This window comes from Camelus dromedarius, chromosome 5 (assembly GCF_036321535.1).
Source record: "Camelus dromedarius isolate mCamDro1 chromosome 5, mCamDro1.pat, whole genome shotgun sequence".
NCBI classification, from domain to species: Eukaryota; Metazoa; Chordata; class Mammalia; order Artiodactyla; family Camelidae; genus Camelus; species Camelus dromedarius.
The window spans coordinates 72,034,436-72,054,766 of NC_087440.1; the positions used below are offsets into that span (position 1 = coordinate 72,034,436).

At 37.3% G+C, this 20,331-nt stretch overlaps 1 protein-coding gene across 2 annotated transcripts in view; it reads right to left on the reverse strand.

Annotated features, from left to right (window-relative positions):
• The window catches only part of SPTLC2 (serine palmitoyltransferase long chain base subunit 2), an 85,085-nt gene that overhangs the window by 35,156 nt on the left and 29,598 nt on the right, over positions 1-20,331 (reverse strand). Inside the window, exons 3-9 of one of the 2 annotated variants that reach the window (XM_064486154.1) lie at positions 17,201-17,334; positions 15,647-15,795; positions 13,961-14,085; positions 11,840-11,933; positions 9,034-9,139; positions 8,113-8,332; positions 5,819-5,945 (exon numbers count right to left, since the gene is read on the reverse strand). In XM_064486154.1, coding sequence (XP_064342224.1) covers positions 5,819-5,945; positions 8,113-8,332; positions 9,034-9,139; positions 11,840-11,933; positions 13,961-14,085; positions 15,647-15,795; positions 17,201-17,334 — 955 coding nt within the window. Of the gene's footprint in view, positions 1-5,818; positions 5,946-8,112; positions 8,333-9,033; positions 9,140-11,839; positions 11,934-13,960; positions 14,086-15,646; positions 15,796-17,200; positions 17,356-20,331 lie in introns of both variants that reach the window. The other variant, XM_031454127.2, reaches the window with a different exon arrangement.

Here is a 20,331-nt window from a genome sequence, read left to right on the forward strand (position 1 = left end):
GTTTGGAGGGGGCAAAAAGAGAAAAATCATGCTAAGCCCACAGAGAAAGAATAGCAGCACTGTGTGAACATACACCGCCATAAATCCTACAATCTGACACAGGTCATATCTTTGTTTGGAACAGATGTTAATGGACAACCCTAAAACTCAACTGAAGTGTTTAATGACAAGAAAGTATTATACTTCAACTCAAGTCTAATCTGCTTTATAGTTACCTGTAAGTCCTATTTATAAGAAACAAAGTTCAGCTTTTCTATCTTAATTTGATTCTTAATCTTATTACAATGATGACTAGTCTCCGTATCTGTATCATAAATACCTGCCAGTTAGAATGGAACAAATGCTTCTCTGGCTCTAGCTTACAAATGGTCACTTCTGGTTACAAGAGGACCTGGCTAGGGGAAGTGAAGGTCAAACCAACTATATCATAAAAGCATGAAGATTTATCCCAATACTAGACAATCAGTCACAGCATCAAATCAAAGATTATATTTATAATAAAAACCCAAATTAATTATTCTTTAATCGAGCTTGTATTTTTTCCTAAGTCCTATAATTCTGAGAACACTGGCCAGTATACATGAGGCTCCAATTCAAGAATAATCCTGTCTGAGCGAATAACCTATCTTATCCTTCCCTTAGGTGTACAGCTGTCACAAGTTCTCCAAGCTTAAGAATACAGAGAATATAATAATGGACAAAATCATAGGTCACTAAGTCTTATATTACCTCTCTTCAAGGCACCAAAGTTATTACTCATTTAATCATTCACCAAGCATTTACTGTATGCCTACTATGTGCCAAACACGGTTCTAAACAGAAGGAATAAAGTGAACAAGATGGCCAAGACTTCCCGTTTTCATGGAGATTATATTCTACTTGGGGAAGATAGATAACAATTTTGGTAAAAATCAAGTCAATTATTCACTCCAAGGTCTAGAAGTAGGCACTACTTAAGATGCAAAGGAGGAGCAAGACATCGGTGCCTGCTTTCAAAGAACTTATTATCTTATGGCAAAGATGACATATGAATAAAAAATATAGTAAAGAGTCGATTTTCATGCATATAGCTTTGGTACAACTCATATTTTTACACATTATATAATGAAGTCCTAAGCCATCAATTCATCTAAATCAACTAACCAACAAGCTTTTAGATTTACTTTCCAATAATATTGCGTATGAACTCAAAGCTCATTTTTGGTATCTTTGGTATCTTTCTATAATAGCATTCTTCTAATACTTCATTACATTTCATCCTTCTATTATAAGAAATGTTTGCTGAAGAGAAAAAAGTAAAGTGTGACTAGTAAAAAGATACACAGGACTCAGAAATAATTCACTGAGGACAAAACCAAAAATTATTAAAAATGCTGGATGTGGCAATAATAAATTCCATGTACTCACTAGAATTATGCTGTAGCTTTACATTACAGAGAAAAAAATCAAAATTAAGTAGCATAAAATACCTAAGACAGACAGTCAAAATTATAATGAAAGGTGGGGCAATACAGGGGTGAAGGTGTGGGAGGCACAAACAACGAGGTGTAAGAGAGGCTCTAGGATGTTTTGTACAACACAGCGAATACAGTCAATATTTTATAATAACTGTAAATGAAAAGCAACTTTTTAAATTGCATAAAAAATTTTAAAAATAATAAATCTCATTTACATTAAAAAAAAACAATGAAAAGGCTTAGAGACTTCATTATATGTTTAGGTTTTTAGTACTGAACACCAGTTGTAACATTCAGCATGTGAGTCTACTGACTGACTTGCTTACACACTGTGAAGAAAAACATCATGTTCAAACATTAAGTACGGGCTCTGTGAGACAAAATGATAAATGTGTGATACCATAAAGCTGTGTAACATGGGTTTTTGGAGAAAAAATGTATTAGCCCAAAGGTGTGATAAAAGACATGGCATTTCAGATTTTTGTGAAGGATGAACAGAACCTGGGTGATAGGAGGATAAGCATTCTGTTGAAGGCACCAAACTGGTTTAAATAAGGGTACAGAAAAAGATGGTTAAGCCAAAGTCAAACTACAGAGGAATGGAATTCCGTTGGTTCAGATCCTGTTTGGTGAGAGAAAGGCTTCTGGAGTGGCCCCACAGGAAGGACTGTTTATGACAAAATAAGTTTACACAACAGAGAAATTTGAAATATGCAAGTAAATAAAACCATTATATCTTACAAAAAGGAGAAAATATTATGTCAAAAGTGAGCTTACTCATATAATGTTTAATACTTTTGTATACCTGGCAACAAAAGTCAGAAAATTGAGAGTAAGGGCATGAAAAGAAAACCAGCTTCTTATTTCTAACATTCCCTTAAACCAACATTAAATCTAGGACCAAGCACTTACATTACATGATCTGTTCCCCCTCATTCCTAAACAGAAATTACATGTGAGATATTTACTACGAAGTGAAGAAAGAGTTCTTCAATTTGCAGTGTCCGTATTACCATGTAACAGTCTCTTCTGTTCATATACGGGTGATGCTTTGCTTCCTCCATTCCCGATTCATTGCGCTACTGATACTCATTTAAAGACAGAAATATTGGTACAGCTCTTACGCAAATCTGACTCTTTCTAGACAAATTTCTTCAAAGTATAATCATGGGTGCATTATTTTCTGTACCTTTTCATGAAATCTGAAGGACCAATAACATTCTTAAGCTATCTGAAACAGGCCATAAGCCTGCCAATATTAAGCAGCCCACAGAAACTATTCAAGAATTTGAGTTTGATAGTAGACAGGGCAAGAGGATCAATGTGTCTGTTTTTGTGCCAAACTAACATCCCTCCAAGACAAGACTCTCCCCTCTGTCCTCACCTCACTCACCCTCAAGCACTCTACCTGGACTATGATGCTCTGGCCACGGTGGCCTCGTTGCCATTCCTGAACACAGAGTCACCTACGTCTCAGGGCCTTGCAGCCCTGGATCTTCAGAGCTAAATCCTCACCTCCTTCAAGTGCTTAATAAAATCTTACCTTCTCAATGACCACCCCATTTAAAATTGCAAACTAGGTCCCCAGAACTCATCACCCACCTTTCCTGCTTTTCCCCAGAGCAATTACCACTTTCTAGCAACTGTATAAATAACTTCCCTTACTAGAAACTCCGTAAGGCAGAAATTTTGGGGTATTTTATTCTTTGATGAATCACAGGTGCCTAGAAACAGCACCTAGTAAACATTGTGGGCACTCAAATATTTGGTGAATGATTAATAACATTACTCTCTGCTACAGTAATCTCTGGGATTAACACAACAGCCCACTATCCTCTACATCCTCGACACTCCCCCAGGGCACACTTTCCTTAAATGACCTGCTTGTATGTGTGTTTCCTATGGACTCTGATTCACAGTCAAACATGTAGTGAGAAACTCAATGTTTGCGGAATTAGTGAAATCCAAATGTTCTGAAAATAAGAGATTAAGTTTCTCTCACGCTAGGCCATTTCTATTATAAAACCACACCCAGGTAATTAATTGCAGATATCTCTTTTTTAAAGGTCACCTTGAGGCATAGTCAGAAGCCTACTGCCCAGTTCCACCTTTTTTTCTTTAAGGGCAATGAAAAGATGTATTCAGTGATGCCGTAAAAATAAGTATTACTTAACCCACTCAAATCTAAAAGAAATCAGGTCACGTTTCATCAAGATCAAGAAGCAGGCTTTATGAGAAACGGTATTTATCACTACTTTTGGTTAGATTTTTATTATCCTCCATTTTGAGAAAGAAACAATGTAGCCAACACAAGTTTGTCATACTAACTCAAAGTTTTAGGGACTACTTTTGAAATATTATTATTTAAAAGCAGGTGCTCACAAGTTTTTCAAACAGCCACAAACCTTCGACCTGCCTCCCATTTGAGGTGAAGTCTGGTTTCCCACGCCCTGCAGTCTGGGGTGGACTTAGTGACCTGCTTGTTAACAAAAGATCAGAAAAGGTCACAGGTTTCAGCAGGTTCTTTGGGAACGCTTGCTCCCTGCAGTGTCCTCTCTGGATGCTCAGTCACCACGCTGTGAGGAGCCCATGCCACATGAAGAGGACACATGAAGGTGCTCTGGTCAAAGCCTCAGCAGAGCCCAGTCTTCAAGTCCCTCCAGCCCAGGTGACGTGTGAGTGAAGATGCTTCTAGATGACCCCCAGCCTTTGGAGCCTTCCCCAGTTGCTGGAGTCTTCCAAGCTCAAGCCCCAGATACTGTGGAGCAAAGACAAGCCATCCCTGCTGTGCTCTGACCGAATTCCTGACCCACAGAATCCATGAGCATAATAAGATGGCTGTTGTTTCAAGCCACTAAGCTTAGGGGGTGGTTACAGAGGCAGCAGATAAACCAGAAAATGAATGCTAACCCAAAGCCTATATTTAATTACCATATTTCATTTTCCCTCTACCAGTAGGGCCTAGATTTCATTATTTAGCAGTTAAGTCATTTATCCAGAGGTCACGGATCAGACGAATCCATGCTCTAGGATAGGGCAAAGAAGTTATCCAAGGAGTGGATAGGTATTACCATTCATTTTTCAGTCACCTAAATCTGTGTGCTGAATCAGCAAGGCTGAGGCACCTTTGTCAAATAACTAGGTTAAGTGCAGGCTATATACTTACATACCTGAGTATGAGCATATACACATGCATGTACATACATAAGCATATATACACATACGAGTGTGTGTGTATGAGCATACATGCATACTGAGGTCCAATCACACTACTTCCAGTAACACCTTATAGGAAAGAGAGAAGATAACGACGTAGCTGTTGTTAACAGAGAGCTTCTCACAAGGCTCCGTGCTGTGTTCATGACTCTAATGGAATATTTTCTTCCCCAAGGAATCAATTTATGAAACTGAAAATGATCAACACTTACAAGAGATAACAAGAATGTATGTACCACAGATTAGTAAAAAATATTATAGTAAAAATCTGATTTAAGAAAATAGGCTTAAATTAAACAATATCAGATATACCACTTCTTTCTTGTTTTTCAATACAAACCAGGTAATTTTACTGCAAAATTATTATATAACAGAAGAGTGGAGAGTTCAAGGCTGATAACATGAACTCTTTTACAGGAGTAAAACTGATTTTAGAAGCATTAAAAATGCAACAAGCAAATGTATGTCTCATACTCACAGTGGAGATACTTCTAAAAGTAAAAAAAACCCAAAAAACCCCAATTGCTCCCCTTTCATTATATTTCTGTAGTCAACACTGCCCTCTAGTGGTATAAAATAAAAGTCAAATGGCAGAAAGCAAATACCACTCATCATTGTCCTTTTGTGTATTGTTAAGTCAGGGCATCTTGTTTGGACTACAAATTCCACCAAAGACAGAATAAACAGAACTAGGATGATCTTTATTACCTACTATATGTTCAACTAGAAACGCTTTTAAAAGGCATTATATCAAGGACACCAATTCATGGAAACAGCAGCCTTTAAATACTATGGGAATGAAACATCACTACACAGTGAATTACATCTTCACATAAAATTAAGCAATTCAAGAAAGACCCTGAAGACTTATCACCTAAGTCTTAGAAGGGCAGGTAGGATAGTGAGATTAAAGCCTCGCCACCTGCAGACAAGAAAATTCAACGGGAAGTGAGCTAGGCTAGTTCTTAGGGCATGTGCAATCACACTGAAAAGTGTCCATAGAAACCAAGGCCTCATCACCTGCCAGCTCTGTCCATTGGTATATCTGAAACCTCATTTTAGGGAAAAGGCTCAAGAAAAAGTGCACGTTTGGTTGCTAAGTATTTACTGCACCCTGGAAACTTTCCAGGAAAAGAAAGACTTACCAAGGGTGGTGCCATCCTGCCCCATGATGCACTTCATGGAGGTGATGATCTGCTCCACAACAGGGGGTGACAGTGACGTGGCATACACTGCACTGTGAGAATGTGTCCGCAGATAGTCGATCAGCTCCTGGGGATTTCACAGAGGCGGGTCATTAGAGGAAATGCGTGAATTCACTGGCAGGGTCACTGCCTTCCTCCCAAGTGAAAGAGGCCTCCTCCCTTCAACAGCACTGGAATAAACACATTAATCTGAGACACAAGGTCAACCAGCACAGTCAAAGCATACTGTTCACAACTGGGTCAGACAGATGACAACGTCCTCAGGTTTTGTTTTGTTTTTTAAACATGCCATAACATGGAAGGGAGAAAAACTATAGTTTTACAGAAGCCCTCTAAATTTGGAGAACACATCATTTAATGTTATAAACAGTTCTACAATGCTGAATTAAACAAAAAGTGTTTGGATTGCTTTTTAGATACAATAACTAACTTCTAAATGTTACAGAAAATATCATCTGCATCTTACCATGTGCCTGCAAAGCCCATCCTCACATCCCTGAGTAAGAGAAAGACAGTTCTCTATATCAGTTTAAAGATATTAATACCCTCCAGATACAGATTTATAAAATGGTAAAAATGTGGCAGAAATTAAACAGAAATTCATTGTCTTTCATGAGAACACTAAAGCCATCTCACTGAATAAAGAAAAATCTTGTCTGTCAGCTACAAAAATTTCAAAACAATCAGTTGTAAATCCCTATTCCCTGATACCTTTTAACTTCAGTATTTAAATAAAATGTGCACACAAAGAAGCTTATGTGCTAGAGCCAAAACAGGAGACACAAAATGTGGCTAGAAAACATTGTATCACTTCAAAAATAATAAAAATTACACAAAAACAACAATAACATAAATATACCATACCTCAATGATTTCCCAGAGTATTTTTTTCCTATCCTTTGGTTTAGCAACAGATCTTACCAAAAAGCAATCAACTCTCCAAAATGAGCCTGGTCCCTTTAACAAAAATTTGAGGTAAAAAATCTACCAAACTTGACTGAAGCCACTGATAATGGGGTTTCTATGAAAGGCAATCAATTATCAAGAGGAAGTCCAGACTTTATAACTCCTAACGTCAGATTTTAAAGAGGAACTGAAGGACATTTATGAGCTCCTTCCATGTACCGTGTACACATACTTGATATACATTATTTTTTTCCTAATACTTGGAGAGTTTTTAAAAAAACAGTTTTATTGAGACACAATTAATATGCCATAGCATTCATTTTTTTCTAAGTGCACAATTCAGTGGCTTTCAGGACATTCACAGAGCTATGCAGCTTTCATCACTATCTAATTTAAGAACATTTTCATTACCTCAAAAAGAAACCTCATATCCATCAGCAGTCACTTTCCACTTCCCCATCTCCTCAGCTCCTGGCAACCATTAACCTACTTTCTGTCCCTCTGCCTTGCCTGTTCTGTCATATAAAAGCAATACTATAATAGGTGACCTTTTGTGATTGACTTCTTTAACTTAACATAACGCTTTCAAGGTTATTTCCACCTTGTAGCATGGACGCATATTTATTTTTTAAACCCTTACTACAATCTTATAAGCTAGGCATATTTACCTCTGTTTTACTGACAAGGAAATTGAAAGGTTAAATACTCTGCCCAAGGTCTCACAAAGTTAGGGAAATACTCAAACCTAGGGCTGTATCTCCATGGTTCAACCATTCCATCACGCTACATTGGTTCTCAAGTACCCCAGAGTTCATTACGTAATTTATAAACTGGAAAATACAATGCATTGCAGTACACCAGAACTAGCAAAATAATCTTTTTTCTTGCTGTCTTCCTGCTCATCCAAGATACATTTGAGTCCAAGAAACAAACTGGCCTTCCATCCCTATTGGCTCCCATGACAACCCTACTACTTTTGAAACAGTGAGCACAACTCGAACCCAACAGAAGACTGGCAAACAGGCAGCACCACTGTGTGTTCTTTCAGACAAGAGGGTATTCTGTACTCAAACCAGCATGTAGTTTAGAAAGAAGCTCCAATAAGAAAACAACACACAATGAACAGAACCAGCCTTTAGTTCATCACAGTCACTCACCAGGCAGCTGAAGTGTGAAGCCTGCTGGCACTATGAGCCTAAGCCACAAACAAATTTAGGCTCTCCATATCCAAGTTCAGGACTCTATCTGCTAAATGTGAGTAACCAAATCTAAATCTTGTAGCTATACCTTTATAAACCTTAATTGCTTGATTCTCAGGGCCCATTTACCTTCTTGCCTCCAATGTATCCTCCAGAAGCACCAAAGCTCTTTGTGAATGTTCCCATCATAATGTCAACATCCTCAGGATCCAGGCCAAAGTAATCCACCACACCTCGGCCCATGGGGCCCAGGGCCCCAATGCTGTGGGCTTCATCTAGATACAAGTATGCCTTGTACTTCTTCTTAAGGGCAATCACTTCAGGAAGGCGAACAATAGATCCCTCCATGCTGGCAAAACAGGGTGAAAAACACACACGCTGAGACTTCTTAACTCTCAAAATTAGAAGTCAGCCACTTTATTATTATTACTAATTTTTTAACTTTATTGCTTTCTTATATGCTCTGACAACTCTGCCTCTGGTTTTATACTGGCAAAGACAGATGATGCTATGGCTACGTAGGTGTCTAGAGGAAAGGAGACTGGATCTTTTAAAACAAGCACCAAAACACAAGAGACCTTAATTTACCATGGAGGGATAGAGGTCAGAGCAGATTCTCCTAAAGCTTGCAGTTATAGGCAACATTAGACTCTACGTGACACTGACCATGTAATTAAAATTACACAAAAGAATAAGAAACATTAGGAAAGAAGAGAATAAATGCAAAGGCTGCAAACAGGTAAGCAAAATAAAATATTTCTTAAAATTAAATGGCATGTAATTTGTTTTGACCTATTAGAAAACAGATTCCAACTCTTGCCCCTAAGTATAAACCCCCTCTACAACAGTGGAAAAATAAAGGGAAAAATAGAAGGGGAATTTGGATATAGCGTGAAGGAAAGAATAAAGAAGAGCCAGGTATTTAAACAAGTCAGAAACCCTGTCTCCTCGGTTTCCAGGGTGGGGGTCTCAATTAGCGTCCCCTTCAGCTTAGCACTTCCATGACTTCATGGGGGCAAATCAGACATAACAATAATACAGCAGGGTTACCTATATATTCCTTCCACAAGGATGAGAATTTTCTTCCAGGGCCTTCGTGTCCGAGGCTGACCGTAAACAATGGCATCTTTCAGCAGCTTCTCTAGGCTCTGCATATCTACCGCACACAGAAAAGAACTTCAGCAGAGTGCCTTCCTCTTTTCTAGCTTTATTCCAGAAATGCACATACACATTTCTTATTCAGGAAGTATGTCTCAGACAGCAAAGGACATTAACATAATTAGAACTGGGCAGCAAAAAATAGGGCAAAATGGGTGAGCTGCTGCTAGCTTGAATTAAAATCTCATCTAAAATGTAACAAGTGTTCAAAACCACAGAAACTTCACTAAGTGAGTGTGGCACAGTTGGTTCAGTTTGTTAGCATGCTTATGAAATGACCAACGTATCATGTGAAATTGCTTCAAAAAATACACCAATCTGGGCATGCATGAATCTATATGTTAAGCAAGTTTGGCAACCAGTTGAGATTGTCCCATGTTTCACCTGACCAGCTATCTGTCCACGACTAAGTTTTTGTGACTCTGTTGGTCCTTAAGGTGGTTAGCAGGTCTAGGAAACAACCTGGCTGGCACTACCATTAATGAGGAACATAATTTTCCTGTTAATTAAAGATTAATACTTTGAAGACCACTGTTACCACCACAATAGATTTCATACTTAAAATATCTGCCCTGAAATAATGCCCTTAAGAACCAGCCCCCCCAAATCTATGCAACATTAAGTCTGGTGTGTATTTAACAGTGGTGGGAGGCACTCATCAAAAATCTGATTTCATATTCTTTACTAGTCATCACTGAAGGAAAGGGTTACAAAGTTACATGAATTTGCTCTTTTCATAAAAGGACTTTGGTAGAAAACAGAAATAAGGTAATAAAAACATATGCCACAAACACAAATAAGACGACCAAAAGTTGTGACTATGCTTACACCTTCAGTTATTTATAACAAAACAATCTATCTGCTACCTAACCCAGAGATAGGAGACACTCCCACAGAAGCCAAGTCTGATCTGAAGCCACCAGACCTGCTGCAGAGGGCAATGTGTGGCAATCAGCAGGAAACAAGTGAAAATGGACTCATTGTTTTCGTTTCTTCTGTTTATGTACAGAAAGGAAGAGAAAAATAAATACTGATTCAAAATTTTAGATGAAAGGAAATTTCCATAGTAGAATGCTTGACCATATACTATCTACTAAGGAAAAAAAAATTCAATCTCTCTCATAGTATGCTCTTCAAATACCATGAAAAGATTTAAATAAAAAATATACCACAAACTACCAGAAGAAAGAAGAATAACTTTATGATCTTAGAATGGGGAAGGCCATTATGTAAATCCAAACAAAAGTGACAACATAAACTTCATAGTAAGTCAGCACAGCAAGACACTAAAAATAAAGTAAAAATAAAAAATATTATAACATAAAAGACAGGATAACTAATATAAAAGGCTTTTATAATCAGTAAAAAGAGAAACAGTTTGAAAATGACCAATCTACAAAGAAATACAAAAACAGTAACTGTATAAAGAGTTGCTAGACACCTAATAATCAAAGAAATAAAAATTAACATGTTATTGGACTTAGTAGGTTAGGAAAGATTTACGTGGTGCATAATGGCCTAAGTTGGCCCGTGAGTGGAAATAGTCACTGTTTTTGAGTTGAGCTGTTGAGTAAAAATTTGTACAGTGCTTGGAGACAATTTGGAAAAGTATAAAAAATTTACACCATTTAAATTAGGCATTCTAAGACTGCTAGGAATTTATCCTAAGGTATTAATCAGACCAATGAGCAAAAATGCAAATGTAGGTAGTACTATTTCTAGCAGAAAAATTAGAAACCACCTTGATGTTCAAACTGGGGAATGGACTGGATGAGGGCACCTCCAGACACTGCCGGCCACCCTGGCATTACAGGAGGAGGACAGTCACATGTACTGCCAAGGTTCCCGAAAATGTGTTGGAAGAAAATGGCAGGTCACACACAGTGTTTCATAAATCTCATTTACATAAATCGAAATATTATTTGTATCTTTCTCACTGTAAATTATTTTAGACTAGACAAAGACAGAAAGAAGAAAGTTATTACCATTCATAAACCTTCCATTCAGAGGCACAGACCTAATATGTGGGTGTATATTCTTTTAGACTTTTGCTTGTACATGTACACACTGTGGTAAAAGGTGCTAATAAACATATAGTTTGATGCTCTTTCCTCCCTACATGTGAGGTTTTAACTAGGAAAGTTACACATTTTTACTGTAAGTGATTATTTTAATAGTACACAGACACTTCCATTCAGCGAGAGTTCTGGCTTAGAGCCACCTTTTTCTGGGCTTTTTTTGGCACCCATTCATATCTGTATTTCAGTATCCACCCACTGTATTCTAACCACTGGTTTGTCTACAGCCTCCTCAGCAACCAGTCAGAGATCCTCGAGATCTGGGAACCTGCTTTATTCACCTCAATACCCTCAGTGTTATGGCAAGAAAACACCATAGGCATCTAGTAGACATATACTGAACAAGTGATTTATAAATAAAGGAGATGAAAAAGTTCAAAGTCAAAAAGAGAACAATGTTTTACTTTATAACAAAACGCTTCCTTCAGCCTTCATTTTTATTCCAATGAGGAAGAGAATAACTTTTAAAAGACTGGGCCAGAGAGGTTTTTTTTTTAAAGTTGCTACTTCAGTTTTATTTACATTTTCTATTATTAATGTAACTAATGTTACCACTGCCACTAACCCAAAGAATATTAAACACTAACTAAGGCCAGCAGTGAATTACACAACAAACTCACTGTTGTGTTTGAAGATTCGAATGGTTGCTCCTGACAGCCTGGCTCCTAGGACCAGTGATGCATGGTTCAGTTCATCACTCAGAATCAGGCAACCCTGCAAAACCATAAGCACAGGACGGTAAGAAGCCGGGGGGAAAGGTTTAGTTACACAAACTACAAAATGCTAAAATCATTAATTATCTCTTATTAACAAAAGCTTGCACAACAGCAAAGCTATCAATTTCAAGAAGTATACATTCTCTTCTCATTTTTTTTTGCAAAATTAACTTAAAAGTAGATGTAAAATTCTAGCTTTTTAAATTAATTTCTTTGCAATTGGCTTTAAGTATTCAGAAATACAGCAACAGGCTTTTAATACGTAAAATCTAATATATCTGATAGTCTTCACAGGATTTCAGTTTTGTTGGTTCAATGGAATTCCATATAAATTTTGGTTACGATGTACTACTTTACTACCGGGAAAAAGTGTTTGAGGGAGAAAGCAGTTGAGGGAGCAACGGCTGTGGAGACAGTGCATTCTTCCTCTCACTCCCACCCATATCCAGAGTTCAATGAGGATCCCACTTACTAATCTCTTCCCCAAGTGATACGGAGTGTAGGCCCCAGTTTTGCCCTTAAAATCCCTGAACAAGCTTTAGTTTCGCATGTAAACGTGGGTTTCTGCAGGGCAACTAGAACAAGAGGAAGCTCTCAGGGTTTTTATTTCTTCCCAGTTTTCACTCATCCATATCTCATAGGGCCCTTCAACCTGTCTAAACGGGGTAGCAGGTTTTTCTCTGTCAACAATAGCCTCAAAATATCCAATCAAATGAAAACAGGTGCAGAAAGTATCAGAATGTTCTCATGAGACTAAAAGGAAAAGAGAAGAGATATATGTCTACTTATTACACTCTTGGAGGGATACTTAAGAAACCTGTAATAGCAGTTGTCTGCCTGAAATTTTTATATGTAAAGTTTTTATTATAAAGCTAAAAAAGCTACCTAGTTAAAAGTGTGCAGATTAAAAATGAAGACAAGTAGAGTTGGAGGTACCAATGTGGACTGACGGGTTTTAAAACTTACCTATGTACCCACACATGCACACTACCCAGAGATGTGTGTATGCATGAGTTAGTACATATGCACATATTTTTCTCACTCTATTCATGGAGGGGTGAGAAGCAGTGACATTCTAGTAGGATTAAACACACTAGATCTTGGTTTCTAAATACTATCCTCCAATGAAAGGAACCAGGACTCAATGGAGAACTAGTTGACCCCAAGCAAACCCACAGGTGAAAAAGAGCCCAGAGCATTTTGTCATCCTACAAAGTAAGAAAACGTTTTAGGGAAAAATTTTTAAATAATAATAATAAAAAAAGGATGGGTGTATATTCAAAGGGCAAAGGAGAAGGGAGAAGAGGGTTGAGAGATTATTTGAAGAAATGGCTAAAAACTTCCCAAGTCTGATGAAATACCTAGAAAAATCCATGAATTGGATGTATATCCATGCACGAATGCATGAATATACCTTGAAGAAGCTCAATGAATTCCAAGTAGGATTAACTCAGAGACCTTTACCAAGACATATTAAAATCAAACTTTTGAGTGAAAAAGGAGGACATTATATAGTATAAAAACGTTCAGTACAGCAAGAAGATGTAACAATTATAAACATTTATGCACCTAATAGTAGACCACCAGAATATATGAAGCTAGCATATGCTACAATATGAATGAACCTTGATGACAATATACTAAGTGAAACAAGCCAGTCACAAAAGGAAAAATACTATACAATTCTCCTTATTATCAGGTGATGAGAGTAGCCAAAATGACAGACAGCAAGCAGAATGGAAGCTGCAAGGGGCCAGGGGGAGTGGTGAATATGGGAGTTATTTTTTTAATGGGTATAGAGTTTTAGTTTTGAAAGATGAAGAGTTCTGAAGATAGATGGTAATGATGGTTGCAAAACAATATGAACGTACTTAATGCCACTGAACTGTACAAATAAAAACGATTAAGTTGATTAAAAAATTTTTTTAAATTAAGTTTACGATAGCTCTGGCTTGCCTGAATGCTTTACAATACAAAAGAAGATATGTATGAGGGAGTTTTCATAAATGACAGACTAAGTCTTACTTTGCTGACAAGAGCAGGAATGTTCATTGAATTTGTTGCAAATCCCATGCCGTATGTCATAGCAGCTTCTACTCCCAAGAAACTTGCCACAAGTTTCTCTAGTTCTTCATGTTTGTCCAGGTTTCCTGTGTGAAGAATTAATGAAGTCAATACCACCAATTCCCCAACTTAAGAATTACTCATTACTTCATAAAAAGAAATCATAGTCTATGTGTTACAACCTTGTCAGACGACAGTCTGTGAAGGAGTCAGTACCATGAAGAGTAATAGCTTGTAAAGAATACAATAGTTAACTAAAGAGAGAGTGTGTGGAGAGGGCGGGATCTGGAGGATAAGAGACTGTGGAGCGAAGGTGCAGGACTCGGTCAGATCCTCAGCTGATCCCACTACCCAGCTGAAGGGCCAGACATGTAACTCAAGCTATTTTGGACACTCTATCCTCAGTCACAATGCCCTACCCAATCCCACTTGGAGCTGAGATAAATGACAAGCCCTCCCCAAATCACAAAATCACAAGCAAGTTAAGTATACATTTCTACTGTAAGCCACTAAGTTTTGGAATGGTTTGTTATGTAGCAAAAGGCAAGTTAAAAAATACTTTCCCTTATTCTGTATTGTGATTTTACATCAGTGCTCAAATCCTTAAGGACCAAACAACTGGCTAAATGCAGAAAGAAAAGATGCTGAGAAAGAAGACTGTTGAATTTGGATGTTATATGTCCTTAAAACTTAAGCAAGTCATTTAACCTCTCTAGACCTCAGTTTCTTATCTATCTACCTCATGATATCATTGTGAAGATCAAAAGCGATAAGATGTTCAAGCAATTTATAAAATATAAAGTGCCATAAAGATGTAAGATATGATTACGCTATGTCATCACTGCACGATGCACTCTAACCACATCACTGGGGACCCTGAGAGAGAACCACCCAGCTGCGTGTGCCATTCCCTAGGCCCGTGAGAAATAATGAATTATTGTTTTAATTCACTAAATTTGGGGGGTGATTCACAGTAACAAATATCCAGAAAGTTGCTTTATAATTTCTGTGGTTATCAGTTTCCTGGAACAAAATGGAAAAATCTAGAATCTTCCTTTGAACTTAAATAAATTAAATCTCTTTGTATAAATTTGTTCATTTTTATATTTTATAGACATATAATAGTAATAAAAGAGTTAATATCTATTGAGCGTTTATCATGTTAACACTTTACACAAATTAGCTTTCTTTTCTTTCTTTCTTTCTTTTTTTTTTTTCTTGGTGCTGAAATCCATATTTAATTCTTGAAACAGGACAATAAAGCAGGAATGATGATTAGCCCGAGTTTTCCAGTGTGCAAACAGGTCAACCTTTACAGGTCCCTGGGCCCAGCAGTACTCTTAACCACTATCATTTGCAAAAGCCAATTAAGTTAACATTAAAGTTATAAATGAAACAAATACTTAATGGAACTTTTGAGATATTCTACATGTTTAACATTATGGAAAAGATAAATATATCTCAAAACACAACTAACTAAAAGCATTAAAATCACTCATCCCTTCAGAAAAATAAAATATTCTTTACCTGATCTAAACTTCATGGCAAAGTATGTATTTGGATGTTTAATATTCTAGCTCTGTATCAGTATCATTCCTGAGTAAAAAGGTTAAGAACATCAGCCGGCCAAACACAATCGACACTTACCAATCTCCTGCCGGGTGCTGCACACTCCAACTCCATACTCCTCCAGGACTTTGGCAGCTGCCTCCTGACATGATCCAGTATTCCGTGCAAATCCAAGATAGTTGTAGGAGCCCATGTTTATAACACCTTTAATTATGTTCCCTGTGTACCTGTGTTTCAATATAAAAGTTCATGAAACCCATGAGCAAATCAAATACCTACATGTGATAATAAACTTATTGGTAATACAAAAGGAAGTATACAGGGGGTAGAGAGAATATGGTTTAGATGAAAAGCAGCTCAAACTCACTACCGATTAGGAAAACGGAAGTTAAAACAAAATGCCGTTTTTCACTTATCGATAGTGATGTTTAAAAACTGACCATATCCAGTGCTGGCCAGCACACTGCAGATAAGATCAGTCAGTACCCTTTTTTGGAGGGCAGTTTAGCAGTACTAATCTATTAAAAAATATACATACCTTTCACTCAGCAATTCCTACATACATATAAAAGGATACTTGCTTAAGGATCCTTTAAAAGTCACTACACAACCACGTCCCTTTCCCAGGCACACGGACTAGAGATATTTCACAGGTGGAAGTTTAGTCAGCCTAGGACCCCAAGTGAGGACAACATGGTTCAGAGGCCCTACCAATCTAACACTAACATGAAGTATGGACAAGAAATAAACTGCTGTGTTCTGACTGTGAGATTTTGGAGTTTTTAACATAAGATGATGCAGCCAAGACTGCTACACACCTTATATATCTATCTATACTGTAGAATACTAAGTAACCACTACGTAGTGTGAATACACACAAGTTGCCTTGAATACACACAAGAAGGATGTTACTGATTATGTTAGCAAGTTAAAAAAGCAACATGTAAAATAATTTCTATAGTATGATCTCATTTGTGTAAATCCAAAACTACCTGTGTGCAACCCCAGTAATACACGACATACATACCCCACAAAAAACATCAGGAGGAATAATATACAATAAACTGATAACAATGGTCACCTCTGGGAAGTGAGGATTTGTGGGGAAGTGGATATGCAAAAGGACAGTGGTCACAGTTGTCATAGGGGAACTTCAGTTTACCTGTATTGTCATTAAAAAAAAAAATGACCACACAATCATGTAATACTTGTACAATGTAAAAAATAATAAAATTTTACAAATACAAAAAGCTCTCTAAACAATTCAATCCATTTAAGTAAAAACACTCCATATATCCTTGAATCTTTGTGAAACCAAAATATCCAGAAAAAAATTCAGACACTTGATTCTGGTAAATGGCATAACAGAAAAGACCGTTTTTCTTCGTGGGTTTTTTAAATAAGTCAATTTTTGTTTTCAGCTATAACCGATCACAGTAACAAATGTAATAGAGAAATGGATTTTTTTAAATCTCAATAACAATAAACGAGATACAAGGAAACTAATCATGCTGTATTGTACTCTCAGCTTCTACTTTTATTTTGACAGAATACATAAATTGCAGTAGAATATTTTCTGAAGTGAAGAAATTCTTCATTAGTTGTCAAGAAATAATTTCCCAAGAGACTCACTTGAAAGACCAGTTGTAATCATGAGACTGTCTCTCCATGATGTCCACCCTGGCTCCAGGCACACTGCAGATGGGTCGATTCCAGTTGTCTCTAATCCTCATGTAGAGATTCCTTGTATAGAAGTTCTCGAAATCCTGATACAACGACACAAAGTCCTGCCAACAAATGGTGAAATACTTTCTATAAATTTAACTGAGTTCTTCTGAAAAGTTTTACAACTTCCCCTTTCATATTGTAAAAGGACTTTAGAATGAGAGGTCAATTATACAGAACTAACTCATATGAAAAACATTTGGAAAGGCATCAGTTTTTAATCTATCTATCTATCTATCTATCTATCTATCTATCTATCTATCTATCTGGCTGTTTGTTTGGTTAGTTCATGGAGACACTGGGGATTGAACCCAGGACCTCATGCATGCTAAGCACATGCTCTATCACTGAGCTATACCCCCACCCACTATGTCTATTTTAAAACAACTCTTAGTCAGGTAAAAGTCACTTAGCTTTGATGGTTGATCTGTAAGAAATGGTTCCAAGTAACAGAGAGTTACTGTATGACAGCATTAAAGTAAAGCCTAAGAACTGAACTTAGTAAAGCAGTCCTCACAAAAATAAAACTTAGGTGTACAATTCTGTCATTAAATGGTCTTCCTTCTTAATAACCTTATAAAAACTGCTGTTTTGCCCCTTCCCCAACAGTAACACATTGGGGGAAACGCCTTAAAAACCCTTATAACTCCAATTTCAACCAAGAAAAATAATTTCAAAATTAAGATTCCATCCTGTGCATATTTTCAAGGATCAAAATAAAACAAAACCAAAGAAAAATTATAAACAAGAAATATTAAAAGGTAGATTATAGAAAGACACCTATTTCAGGTTTCCTTCCTTAGATGGGAGTTTAAAAAAAAGAAATCTCAAATTGAATTTCCATGATCAAGGATTTAAAGCTCTTCTTTTCTCTCTGAAATGAAATTATGTCAAAATTTAAATCTGTAAAAAATAACAGTCATAGTGGAGGTGTAATTACTGTATAATCTTATGTCCCACGTGGTATGACCACTGCTGAGGACACACCATGACCAGACCACATGAGATCTACTTGAAGGTAAAGGGCAAACCAAACAAAAAGAAAACCGTACTACAGTTTTACAATAGCCAGCAAACCACCAAGCTTTTAGCCCTCACATCTGGGCTTGATGCCAATCTAAATCAATCTGTTAAGTAAGCTAATCAAAAACATTAAAAGTTTAAGCCTATTCTGTAAAAATTTTCATTGCTAACGAAGACTCTACATAAAACTTTAAAATTAACAACCTTCTATGACATTGGACTCTAAAGTGCCTACTAAATAAGCCTCACAGTAGATAAAATCTTAAACAAAGCTAAGCAGAGTCAGGAAGTACTCAGGAATTTCTGGTACCCGATACCATCTCTCTGGCAATTGGTTCTAATATTTACATCTCCTTAAGAGAAAATATCCATAAATAATGTCTCTTTCACAACTGGAAATTTATTACTCAAATACTATGTCCCTTTTGATAACCTTCTTTTCCAATAATACTGGATGAATTAAAATTGAAACAGAGACATCCAAATTCTACGTAAGGACTTTCTTTTAACTATTATTCACCATGTGTTTATTCCAAAAAGGAAAAAACAAAAAAGTAGTCTCCACCTCTTTTCAATTCACATCAAATAGGGTAAACAGTACTAACTCTTCTTGATTTCATTTCTTTATAACTTTCTAAACACTGCACATTAATGCTAAAGGTATTAACACATACACTTGAGAGAGAAATACTCCACCATGGACAAGTTTTTATTAGCAACAAAAAGCATTTTTTTTTTTGCTTTTACTATATAAATATAAAAAAAAAAACAAACTTGAGTCTAGTCCTATCGCACAGAAGGGTTATTAAACTCCAAAGAGAAAAGGGCTACAGGCCAGAATGAGATGAGCTTTGAGTAACTACTGACATAGCCATCTGAGATTAGGAGGGCAGGGATGGACTCTGATCTCCAGTACAGAGACAGCCAAGATCAGGGAGCTCCACCTCTCCTTACAAAGTCTTAGAAAGACTAAGTCCCTAAGGGACCAGACTTACACAGTGAAGAAGCTGTCACAGGGAGGGATGTTAGAGATCAAAAGCAGGTTGGACAGAAAGGTAGAAGAGAGGGACTCATGGCCAGGGTAGCAGCTTTGACTGCAGTTGGAAGGTTTGGTAGAGAGCTGAAGGGAAGCTCACCAACTCCCTGCAGCCTTGAAATGAAGTAAGAAAGGGGATGGAAGGGGACCGCTTTTTGTAGTTCTAGTTCTAGGCAACAGCAGCGTCTGTTTCCAAAAACATCTCATACACTTTAAATATTCTAGGACTAGGGTTAAACTAGAGGACTTATCTTTTCATTCATTCTTCCAAATATCTTTTATTGTGCACTCAATATATGTTGAATTCACTGCTAGACTTGAGATACATTAAAGAACAGAATAGTTCTCTATGCAAACAGTGACACCCCTACTGCTCCTACCCTCACTGCCCCACCCCCATCCCACTCCACGTCCCCATCCCACTCTTCTTCCCCTTCAGTTTAGTCACTGTGAAATGACTTTAGTCAGGGCTGACCCAATACTCATTTGCTCAGACACTGAACAAACATTTACTGAGCAATACTTTCCAGGAACTAAGTCAGGCACTGGGGATAAAAATGAGTAAGACACAACCTCTATACTCCCAAAGATCTCTTAATGTGGTGGAGAGGCACACAAATGAAGTTACAATACAATATACCAAGTATTGTAGGGGGCTGCTTGCCCAGAGACAGTGCCTAATCAGTAGCTGAGCGGGTACAACAAGAGTCAGTTCAACCAGTCCTACGGATGCCCTCTTCATGGACACTTTCTGAAGATCCTCGCAAACCCCATGTACCAGCACACAACCAGGACACACAGAGAACAAGACCTTGCTGACACCACTCTGGATTTTTGGGCTTGGAGTACTCACCATTTAAGAGACTCCTCCACTAGCCTCAAAGGAAAATAATTCAAATTTATGGATTTGTTATTTAGGGATCAGTGAAGACCTTACCAAAAGTAATCTGGGGTCATCTTAATAATTAGCCAATAAATA